The sequence below is a fragment of the Halichoeres trimaculatus genome, unplaced genomic scaffold, assembly GCF_033239565.1.
Source record: "Halichoeres trimaculatus isolate MK-OKI-2021-1 unplaced genomic scaffold, fHalTri1.1 fHalTri1_scaffold_11, whole genome shotgun sequence".
Classification (NCBI taxonomy): domain Eukaryota; kingdom Metazoa; phylum Chordata; class Actinopteri; order Labriformes; family Labridae; genus Halichoeres; species Halichoeres trimaculatus.
This window is the reverse complement of record NW_027437189.1, coordinates 34,952,177-34,964,600: the sequence shown is the minus strand read 5'-3', so window position 1 is coordinate 34,964,600 and position 12,424 is coordinate 34,952,177. Positions and strand designations below refer to the sequence as shown.

The 12,424-nt window shown below is 39.2% G+C and overlaps 1 protein-coding gene across 2 annotated transcripts in view; it reads left to right on the top strand.

Moving 5' to 3' along the window:
* The first annotated feature begins 760 nt into the window (after nucleotides 1-760).
* Nucleotides 761-12,424, top strand: part of dennd2da (DENN/MADD domain containing 2Da) — a 34,455-nt gene continuing 22,791 nt past the window's right edge. For both annotated transcript variants that reach the window (XM_074681563.1, XM_074681562.1), the window contains exons 1-2: nucleotides 761-999; nucleotides 8,441-8,488. In XM_074681563.1, the coding sequence (XP_074537664.1) occupies nucleotides 936-999; nucleotides 8,441-8,488 (112 nt within the window). In that variant the 5' untranslated portion in view covers nucleotides 761-935. The remainder of the gene's footprint in view (nucleotides 1,000-8,440; nucleotides 8,489-12,424) is intronic.

Sequence of the window (12,424 nt, the reverse complement as noted above, 5' to 3'; positions counted from 1 at the left end):
TTTAATACACCTGACTTTTAGTTAAACTCAGCGTAAGCAAATAATACTCAAATCTTTAGCTATCACTTTGGACAAGAACAGGGAGATTTCCCGGTTCAAAAAATGCAAGCTTCATTTCAAAGGGCAGAATTTAACATTTCAGAATCATTTGGAGGGGAATAAATGAAAGCAATGTGATGCAGCAATACTATTTTCTCTAATTTTGCATTCCTTGCACATTTTTGGTTTATCATTTTCCAGATTATCTTTTTGTCAGCTCTCTAGAGCCAGCAGTGACATCTTTCAATCACAACTTTGGTGGAACAAAAAGTAAAAAAAAAAGTTTTCTTTTATTACAAACCAAAAACTAAACAGCGTCAACCAAATTATATTTAATATTTCAGCTTCAGAAATAACCAAAACAAAATATTTTTTAAAATAATTTCTCATTGATTTCCAGATTATTGTTAAAAGCTGCCTTTTTATAACATGATTTGTTTATTAGCAATTTTTTCATTCTTGATCTAAAACTGAAAAAATCTGACAACCACATTAAAGAAATGAATTGAAGTAAAAACTACATCATTTGCCTCCAAAATTAGATAAAACAGCAATAGTCTTAAATTCAAATCTTCACATGACTCACTGCTTTGATTATTTTATCAACAACACTTTTTGAAAAAAATATTTTAACTCCTTTGGTGTATCTGACTGTGGTTCGTTCTTGTTTTGCTGCGTTCAATGGCAGCAGTGAAAGCTCCGTTTTTCAGCGCGTGTCCTGAACGCCTCACAGCAGAGCGTCGCTGTGGGAGAGAGCGAATTCAGTCTGTGCACGAGGACCGGTGGAGGTGAAAGTCAGCAGGAGCAGCAGGATGCTATGTGTTCACAGGAATGGAGCCGATAAAGTTCGGGTTTAGGACTTTTTATCTGGACCGTGTTTGTGGATTTACGCAGAGATGAGTGAAGCGGTAACAAAGAGGCGGAAAGGACACCGACTGGCGGACTTAAAGAACCGATGGAGTGAGTACCGAACCGCTGACACAGCTGCCCCCTCTGTTATTTATTTTTCTCTAAACAACAGATCAACACCTGACAACCACGCTCAAAACACATGACAACACCCTTATTAACTTTTAAACTCACCTTTCTGTTGTTGCTCTGTTTTGTATCGACTCTAGCACACCTGTCGTAGGGTCGCAGCAGGTTGTGCCCTCTTTTATATCCGGGTATCAGCCAGTACACGTTCAGAAAAACACCAGTTTATCTCCTGTCTGCCCTGTGGGCTCCCACAAACCCCCCACATGTTCATGCCTGTGTGACTTCTGTAGGTTAGCACAGCTCAGGCACACAGCTGAAGCTCAGCCAGGTGAATGTTACCACGCCGAATTGATTCATGGACTCCAGAGATTTGTTTGGTAATGCTACCAAGTCGGTACATCAGATAACCAGAGCGTTGACGTCATATTCTCATAGAACACAATGAGCTTTGGCGAATATGGGACTTTAAATGGATATAAATTAAACTATTACTTTTCCACACTTTTCCCTTCTCTTTTTCCTAGCACATATGTCCTCTCTCACTTATTAACTGTAGGTAATTTCATTAACTAGAAAATAATCTTATTCAATAAATTTGAAGGCTCTGGAGCAGATAATCTCACTATTTTTGCAGTAATATCCATGCTGAGTTTAAATGTGGACTCCACTGATCAGTTAAATAACATCAGTAAGTTGGTTAAACAAGCAACTGAGAGAGGAATATGAAATTCACTTAATTTAAAAAGACCTTTGGTGGAGTCAAACATTCCAAATAAAACAGCCTTTTCATCTGTTCGCTCAGTATTTATTTGCCTGTATGCACACAGGATATAGACTTCCTGTCTTCCGTTTTTAATCTTTTAACACCAGACAATTTGTTTGATTTATTTGGATAATTTCCATGATTTAAAATCATTCTCAGCTGAATTATTTGCTATGTCTTAAGTCATAAACATGTAGGATTACACTTTGGGATTCTGATAATTTGTTTCTGGCAGATCATTTAACTGTTCCAACAAAATAATGCATCAGATGTGACATGAATTTTGGCACTTTCTGAGGATTTTAATTGAAGGTACCTGAATAAGCTTTCACAACGTGTTTTGATTCTGCTGCAGTGTTTGGCTAATGCTAGTTTCTGTAGTATCTGATGAATTGAAGAATATAATCTAGATAACTGCATCTTCATGAGCAAAAACAAAAAAAGCTTCTCTCTCTGCAGTCACACACTTATACAAAATAAAAAGTGGATGTTAATGATTCGTTTACAAGTGTTGCGAGGTTGCTAACTGAAGTGACTTAAATGTCGACATTAAATTCACATATTAAATGAAAAAGCTTGCCTGATATTGATTTTTAATCAATGCTTTACCTTGGAGAAATATAATCTAGCTCTGGCTTTAACTGCAGTGTGCTCTTATTTTATCTGTGTTGATTGTATAAAATGATGGGATCTTGGTGTCATATACTTGCCATACTCACTTGTATTCTCCTGTGACGTGCTGGGCTATGAGGCCCATCCCTCTGGCGGCGCCAGTGATGAATTTATTAAGTTGTAAATTAATTTTGGTGGGTGTTGGAATTTAAATTGACGCTGTAATGCCTCACCTTAAATAAAGTGACATTTTAACAATGTGTTTACCTGCTGTGCACTCATCTTACCTTTGTGCCTGAATTTGGACTACTTAGACACCCCAAAAGCCGAATATTTCATAATCTCACTGCTGACAAATATATGCTGCTTTAATTGATAGACTCCAGCAGTTCGTTACTTTTTGAAATTGTTCAGATTTTGTCAGTAAAAGAGATGTTTCTCCCCTTACTTCATTAACCCTGTGCTTTAAAAGGACTGGATTATGGAACTTGTGGAGTTTGATGTCTCTTGAAGCTGAAAAAAAGAAGGTCAGAAATGTGTTTGTGTCGTAAGCTGCTTGAAACACAGGTTTTGTCACAACCTTCCATATTTGAACACCCTGAAACACAGCAAGCCTCAGGTGAGCCTCCACACGGCATATTTTTCTAAGAATGTGTCTGTTTAAATCCAAAGAAACAGAGCTAATACTGAAACCTGCCACAGTGTTTGTCTTATTGGATAAACAGATAAACAGAGGTAGTTTCTAATCTGTAAATTGCAGGTTTTCTGAATAACCCTGAAGTTGTAGTTTGGCTGAAGTGGCTGCTCCATTCCTTTCTTATAGACGTGACAGCATGTTGTCCCGACATGTTGAGCAGCCTCAGGGCACGAGCAGGCTGTTGTACAGGACTGTTATTTACACGCCGACACAGCTGAGCTGCAGAGCCACGACTGAAGAACAGCATGCAGGCGTAAGAAAAGCCGAGCAAAGTAATGGGTCTGGGAGCTCAGATGATGCACATTTTTGTGTGAGTGTTTTCTGCAGCTTTAACCCAGAAGTTGTGCAACTGAAGAGTTTGGGTGGAGAGACTCTGCTGTTGCTTCTTTCAGAGTGCAAACACCTCATCCTGGCAACAGTGTTGTGAGCTTCATTTAAGGTTGTTAGGAACCAGGCAGCAGAGCCAGAATGAAACCTGAACAATGTCCAGCAGGACTCCTTCTTTGTCTGCTCGGGGCTGCTGGATGCACATGGCTTATCTTTGTGTGCTGTGTTTCTGGAAAGAGATCTGAACAGATAAACATCGTAAGATTAATTTAACAGCACACCACTCTGTGCATGGAGCAGTCAGAGTGAAGGTTGGGGTCTCAAAGTGACTCACTGTAGAGGACAGATGTAGTTCCTGTGGCTCGTCTCTCTTTTCAAACATAGTAGAAACAGTAGACACGTTACATCCTGTTAGTGAATGATCTTCCCCTTGTGTCCCTGAGCTGATCTGTGTCGACCTTTTATTACAACTGGTTTGGCTAGTCTTTTCTTTGAGCAAACTATTATGTAACAATAATTGTGGCTTTACACAATTACAGAACTGAAGTTTGAGTTCCTTTATCATAATGATTACCTTTTTCTGTTTCTGTGTGCTGAGGTAAAAACTAAATACAAAAGAAGTTAGGACGTGTACAACAGTAAAATTTAAACAAACAGCTCTGACACTCTTTTTGGAAATCATGGACGCTGCAAATTAATGACAGGTGTTCACCCAAAAACAACCCTTAATGAGCATCTCATAGCAGTTTGGAGTTAAAACTAGTTAAAAATTCAAAGTAACATTAGATGTAAATGTTTAAATGTTTCAAATTTCTGACAGAAGGGCTAAAAGGAAAAGTTTTGCATTGTCGGAGTTTGACTCATTCGACTCTTTGAAGGGAGTTTGATGAGAAGACAGAAAACAGTCTCATGTCGTGAAGTTCTCTGCTGAGAAATAGGTCAGATCATGTCACGACCCTCTTGGAAACCACAGTCTGCAGCTCTACATGGCTGCACTGCAGGTAGATTCTGTTTCCCAGGGTCTCACATCTTTGCAAAGCCAAGCTAACATCTGTTTTGACGTCAGAGAAATCAGTCTTTCAATTCAAGCCCCAAGACTATGAATGCACAAAGTAAATTTTATGTTGGATTATTCTGAGATAGGGAAAACTGTCAACAGGATTCATCAACTGTAAAAAAAATGTTATTTCATGCTCTATCAGATTGGGTGGTATCTAAAATTAGGTTGATCAAAAGAAAGCAGGAGTACTCTTATAAAATCTGGTTCCTATCCCAACTACAAAACAAAACAAAAATAAATAAATAAATAAATAATAAACAGTTACTGTCATTCAAAACTTTGGATGCTGAAGGAACGTAATTCCAAAGCTCAAGGATTATCTCTATTCCAGCAGAGATATGAATCCTGGCTGGACTACAGAAACTAAAATTTTGAACATGTGCCAAAGAACTGGTAACAGAAGAAAAAAACTACAACAAAAACCAATAAGAACAAACAAAAAGCATAAAAGCAAACAGACAAAAAAAAAAAAAAAAAAAAAAAACGAGATATGAATCCAGGCTGGACTACAGGAACTAAAATTTTGGACATTTGTCAAAAAACTGGTAACAGAAGAAAACAAACAAACAAACAAACAAAAAACAATAAAAACAAACAAAAAACAAAAAAGCAAACGGACAAAAAAAAAAAAACATGAAAAAGCAAACAAAACCTGAAATACAAAGCAAACAAAAACAAACTAAAAACAGAAAGTGAACATCAAAACAACAACAAAAAAATACAAAGCAAACAAATAGACAACCAAAAACTAACTGACAACAAGAAAAAACAAACAAAAATGAACAAAGAATAAGAAAGTAAATAACAACCTCCAACCTTTCTTCTTCTGAGAGCTACTTTTACAAAATGAAAATGATTGAGAGCTTTTTTTTTTGTAACATTTATTTTCATACCTTAATTTACGCCAAAAAAACGGAATAAGCTTGTTTTGCCACAAAAAAGCAGCACAATTTAACAAAATGTTGGTATTCACAACTCACATTATGTTTTAAAACATCTAAAACAAACAAACAAAAAAACCCAAAATCATCTGCTTTTTCTAGTTCAACATGCATTTCTTTCTCGTGTTTTTCACATTAATAACTAAAAACCTGAATGCTGTCAACGCAAAACAATGCAATAAAAAATACACTGATATTGTTACTTATTCACATATTTCATTATCTATCCACATTTCACTGTATCACTTCACAAGCTCATTCACTTTCCCAGTTGTATGTGTGACATTAAGTCTTTTTTTAGCTAGTGAGATGACTGGCACTGCATGGAGTCAACAAATGAAGTGTATCGCAGGGTGTAGCCACTAAGGTTCACTTTTATGGAGTCATTTAAATAATCATCTGTCAGGCTTGTTCTGAACATTGATTTAATTACATTCATGTTAGAAAAGGCTGACTCACACAGGTATGTAGACACAAAAAGCAGACATTTTCAGAACTGCCCGGTGGAGATTCTTGTAGTTATCTGGTTCTACTAAGCTCCAGAAATGCTGAGAATGTTGTTGAGACTTAAGTTGCACATTATTTTGAAGGTTTATAATCTCCACTTCCATTTCTACCAGATCAATACAGAAAAGTTTAGCCATCCTTTTGGGATCTTTGTTGTGTGGACACTCCATGTTTTAGTTGTTTTGTTGTAGAATCTTTTGTTCCTGTCACAATGCAGTAAACAAATTTGATCTCATTAGTAATTCATTGTTACAAAGGCAAATAGTGCAGAAGGTTATACATTGATAGTGACAAACTTTCAATATAAATGCATCAACTCACATTATATTGCCATCAGAGTTTTGGGCTGGATTCCAGGTCTGCATCTGACAACAAGGTGGTATCCTCCTCCCTCATTCCCATAAAAGCCTCGATTTCACCCAGCAAGGAAGGAGAGCGCTGCTGTATCTTAGCCCGACTTAGCCACCTGATGTCGGTGTGGAGGAGGAGATCCCCATATTCTGCAGAGCACTCCTCCAGGATCAGCTTTGCTGTTGCTTTGCCTTAGCTCGAATGGAGTTGATGATCTTAAAAACAGTTGCCATGACATGGTCAAATCCCAAAACTTTTGCACATATAGCCTGTTGATGAATGATGCAGTGATAGTTCAGAAACTTGGGGAAAGTCTGGGTCCGCTAGCAATAAATCAATAAATCAATAAAGTGACAAACCATCATAGCAGGTGCTCCATCAGTTGTCACAGAAACCAGCTTTTCAATGAGGATCTTTTTTTCTACAAAGTAGTCCTTGACTGCATTGTAAATATCAACTCCTTTGACTGTCGTTTTCAGTGGGAGTAAGCTCAACAACTCTTCTTTGGTGGAAAAGTCATTAAATCCTACTTGGAAAGGGGTTACGGGCGACTGGTCGCTTGCAAGCAATATGTTGGAGACCCCTGCAATAGATGAACAAAAAAGCAAACAAACATAAAATAACAAACAAAAAAATCCTTTTGTGTCTTTAAGTCAAATTTCCACCAGATCTGTGTCCGGTCCGTCTCCGCTCTGCTGTGGATTGGCTCTGGGTTTCCTCACCTCTCATCACCAACCAGTGGGGTTTTCAGAGCAGGTCCAGCAAAAATGAAGCTTCATGAATCAGTTGTGGAGAGAGTCTGGATTGTCCGACCTGAAACCAAGCCAGAATGCAACAGAGCAAAGCCAGAGGAATTTAAAACCTTGACGGGAACTGAAACTTGTCAGCCGGAGACGGAGTGCAGACGGACTGGACATAGATGGGCCGTTACAATAATCCACCGTCAGCTTCAGATCTAAACATAAAACCTCCAATAAAGCAGCAGATCTGTGTGTGTGTGTGTGTGTGTGTGTGTGTATATGTGTGTGTGGACATTGTTTATAGCAGCCGACCCAGATTCATTCTGAATGTCTGTGTCCTGATTACATTGGTTTTACTTGGTCTTTATTCTAGCTGTATTACCAGATCCTGGATTAAAACGTTTTTATTAAAATCCAGGACTTTTTTTATTTACACTTCAACTTCTACACAGCTCGACCTTGATTTCAAAAAGGGAGTAGTTTGTTTGGCTGAAAGAAGTTTCTGCACATGCTGGCTCATTGTCTGACTATTTTCACTTTCTGTTTCTCTACATGAAAAGTTAAACTGACAGAGGAAACATTTGTCCTGCACAAATATGTTATTTTCATATTTGTTTTTTTAACCACATGAGCCCCAAAGTACAGACCCGTAGATTTTTTTATGTCATCAGTGATAAACTTCATGTAGTTGGAGATTCCTCAGAGCCATGAGCAGCTATAACTCACTTCCACCTCAGAGGTGAGGGAAGAAAGAGTTCAGTAAACTTCCAAACTTTCCGGACAACTCTGGACTGTCCTTTTACTTTCAGTTTCACTTTGAAGAAAACATCCACCACTAAAATTTACTTTATTCAGTTAGAGGTTAAAGTCTGGGGTTTATTAACTTCTCCTGGTGTGTCTTGTGCTTCTTTTTCCCATGTGACCTAAATGCAGCACCAGTTTGAAATCCTCCCCTCAGACTGTGATGAAAATGGATGATTCAGCAGATTATAAGCAGGTGGAGGAGTTTGTTATCAGGCAGCACAGAAGGTGGAAAAAACTTTTTCTAATGTTGCAAAACATGTAGACATCAGATGGTGAAGATAAGATTCCACTTAAATGTTATTTTTTTATTGCAGTGTCTGTGTTCTTTTTTCACAATACCTGGGAGGTCTTTCCAGCTAAAACCTTCTGACTTCATCCTTGCTCGGCAGGGATTTAGTGTTTCTCTTTCTGGATAGTCATTTCTACATGCTGCTCAGTTTACTCAGTAACTGAGCGGGAATTTCAGTACACAGGTGATAAAGGGCTGTGTTTTGATCTGTTAATGTTCTGGGAACATGCTGAGTGACTTCAAGGCAGAATTGCAGATAATAAGTGAAAACATAAAGAAATGTTTGAGCATCTGATGTTAACATTCACTGAATGTCTCTGTGTGTTCTCTAGGTGAGCAGCCCAAAGGTAACTTCATCTCTGATGTCACTGGGAAACACGGTAAGTAAAGCGGCCTGACTGATAATCCCTCTTTTCACCTCTAAACACACAACTCTTTGTGAAGTAGAGATGATCTGTGGCTGTGTCGTTGACGTCACTAAAAGGTTTAAAAACAAGTTTCCACGTCTCTGAAACACAAAAGTCATCACAGCCAGGTATAAAATTTGCTTTTCTAAACAATGTTTATATTTTAAGATGGAGGATCAGGGCCATAGTAAAAAAACCCAAAATTAAATCAAGAAGATTTTGTGATCAGATGTATTCATTCACTGTTGAAAGAATTAAAATGTGATGATGTGTGAAAGAAGTCTTATTTCCAGGCTATGAGTAAAGAAACTGAGAACTGTCTGCTTTAAGTAGACGGCAGCATCAGCTTTGGCCCAGTCTCACACACACTGTCATGATGATGAGACTCTTGACAATATGTTTTTTTTTGTTTTGGAAATAAAAGGAGATCAGATCTTCTTTTTTTGTAAATACAACACCACGCAGTAAGTTTTGAAGTATATTTTCTGGTCCTGGTCTGATACTGGTGTTAAATATTAAAGGTCCCATATTCTGCTCCTTTTCTGCAGTTTAATATGGATCATTGATGTCTTCATGAAATGGTAGCAACATGTTTTGGTCCAAAAAGCCAATAAATCAAGCACAGCAGCATTGTTTCCAGGCTCTCATAGCCCCTCTGTTCAGAACGCTCTGATTTAGTGGGCGTGGCCTTCATATGTAAATGAGACACCGTTGATACCGCCCCGCTCTTCAGTGTCACTGAGAGCGGCGCCACAAGCTCTGAGTGCACAATGTTTAGAAAACAGAGAAGCTCGTTTACCATAAGATAACATGCTAAAACAACAGGCTAACCGCAGCTTAAGTTAGCATCCTGAAGCTAACGTAGAGACAGGGGGGACACTGAGGAAAAGCTCTTCCATCTGCTCCACAGCACACAGCATTTACAATACTCACATTGTCAGGGTCAGAGGTTTGTTGGTGGATGGTTGGTAATGCGCCTGGATTCAGGACCAGTCTATTGGCTAGCCCTCTGCTGTACTGTCCAAAGTTGGAAAAGCAGTCGGCCGTGAAGTGACTAGCACACACATGCACAGTTTTACTGAGTGTAGCTGGAACATTTCCTGATCAATGAACTCTAGCTGCTTAATCTTGTCTTCTTCCGAGATGGGAAGCTTGTGCATGGAACTATGTGGTTGTTTACAGCCAAACACAGCCACACTATTCTCCACGTTGCTGGAGAGATTTCTCTCCAGATTCGAAGAGAGGAGTCGGTGGGGAGGAGGTTCGGGGGTATCTGCTCCAGTGGACCAATCAGGTCAGACCTGTTCCTGATTGGTCAAAAAAGCGACTCACTGATGTTGGCAAACCCCAGAAATTCCAAACAGCTCGTTTTAGGTCAGGATTTTACATTCACAAGCACTACTAAGTGCAGGTTTTGTCATTAAATGTCACATTTTGTGGGCTGGGAGGAAAGCCAAAGACCCACAAGTTTAACTAAAAGACTTAATAAAGTGGTTTTTGCATAATATGGGACCTTTAACCTATGTGCTGTACTGTGGGATAAGACTGGAAATGTTTTGGGTAAAAGGCAAAAATGGAATTACTAAAGTTAATATTTATTTAAACTATAGAATATGTAAATGTTTGCCAGCAATACAAAGCTTAAGTGTACAGAAATTACATTCAGTGTTTTACTTTTATACCCTGTAGACTGGTGATGCAAAAAAAAAAAAAAATTAAAATGCATCAGAGGTAACATTTTGAGTCAGCTAGCCAAGGGCACTGGTAAAAAAAATCACAGAGCTGTTTGCTTGGATCAGCACCATGGATTGGGCCCTGCCCACTGATACTTTGAGGGGCATGGATACACAGATACCTGGTACCAGAAACCGGTATCACTGAGGGGTGGGCGGTATACCAGTTTCATCACTGTCACTGGTATCATATGTTGCCATGAAACGAGTTTTGCAATACTGTAATTACTGCGGTAAAGCCACTTTTCTGCCACAGCTATTCTGTAAATAACCCTTTAAGGCCAGTAGCACCATGTCAGTGACGTGGCTTACTAGGCGGAGTAAACATTTACTGGCTTAAATGCACACCAGATGAAGCATCTGGTGTGCATGATGACGGCTACCCTGTTTTAGACACATGCTAAACATCGCTATAGATAAGTGTCTGTGGTCAAACCTCAAAACCTAAAATGTGATCTAACCAGTTTTTGAACAAAAGTAGTGGCATTAAAATAAATATTTTGACGCAAACGAAATATTGTAATTTGCTGATTATAAGCCCCTACATTTATTACACACTTTGAACCATGCAGCTAAAACAGTGGTGCAGCTACTAGGGATAGACCGAATAACGACCGGGCCGATTATTGGGGCTGATATTGCCATTTTGGGGCATATCGGCATCAGCCTTTTTTTTAAATCTGATGGCCGATATGAAACCAATTCAAAACTGTGTCCGACATAGTTTTAGCCAGAGCACACACCAACTCCACATTAACCTTTGGGACTTCCGACTGGCGACATCGGGAGTCATTAACGCCGACATGTATAACTATCTTACGAAATCTACGTTTATCCATTGCCAGCAGTTTCAAGTTTCCTTCAATGTCGCCTGCTCTGGCTCCTGGGAGGCATTGGACTATGGTGTCTGGCATCGCTAATTTCACATTTCTTACTACCGAGTCACCAATCACCAGAGTGTTAAGTTTCTTAGCAGGTGTGTTGCTAAGAGGGGCATATTTACTAGAAATGTGAACATCCCGGTTATCCGGTGTGCAGTTTTTAAGCTTGCGGCTATGTTTCCCTCTCACGGTCACCCAGCCACTACATCCCGGCTTCTCGGGATCTGCCGGGGGGGAGGCTAAGCTAAGACGGCCTGCACCGGCTACAGGGGGCTGGCTAGCATTAGCTTAATGTGGCCTAGCTTCAGTGCGGAGCTGCGTCTCCAATTCAGTAACCCACGCCTCCAGAGCTACAAATAAGCTGCATTTAATACAGTTACCTTTATCCATAAAGGAGGACGAGGAATGACTAAACATCTGACACATGGGAAAGAAATGAGCCGCAGAGGTAGAGTCAGTGAGAGAGCTGGAGCTAGAGCTACAGTGGAAAGACATCGCTAGTGCTGGGGAGCTAAAGGCTAACAGAGAAAACGGTCATCAGATCACCAAAAGAAGTGTACACCCTTGTGGAAAAAAAGGCAGAGTGCTTGGTGCAAACTACTACAGAATGATAGGATGATGAGTTTGAAAAGAGGGAAAAGTCAGTTAAAGAGAAAACTACAAAGATAGTTGAGAGTTAACAACCAAACTGTGCTGTAGACAGAGTTATAAAAACCAGAAATGACGCCACACACTCACGTGACCGCAGAGATCCAATCCAAACAGTGGAATCACACACCTGGGATGATGTGCTTCCCAAGTCTGTGGGATTAGAAATGAGAGCAGGAGGGCGATCTACAAATGTAGTTAGGAATGAAGCTTACAAGAAAAAAAAAGGGAAAGAATAACATATCACCAGATTGCAGAAAAATGAGGGTTTCTCTTACATTGGGGTGTTTTTTGGCAAAACAGTACAGTTTTTTGGTAAAATTCTCCCTTTGTCAGAAGCAGGAGAAGACAGGAATGTTATTTTTTTATTTTTCTACTGTGAAGATTTTGGAAGTTATGCTGCAATCTGTCATCAGCAGCCTCTTTCACTCTAGCTGTAGAAGTTCCGCACTCTAGGAGCTGAGGTTTCAGGGCAAAAACTGAAAAGTTTATGTAGCTTAAACAGTAAAATCTCAAAAACTGTAAAAGATATCTAAAAGTAAAGTCATAGCCATAGAGCTGAAAGATCAGTGAACATTTTAAAGTAAAAATGGTGGCTGTAGGTGGAAGTATGCTAAAGTCTTAGCATCTTAAAGTTAGTAGAAATT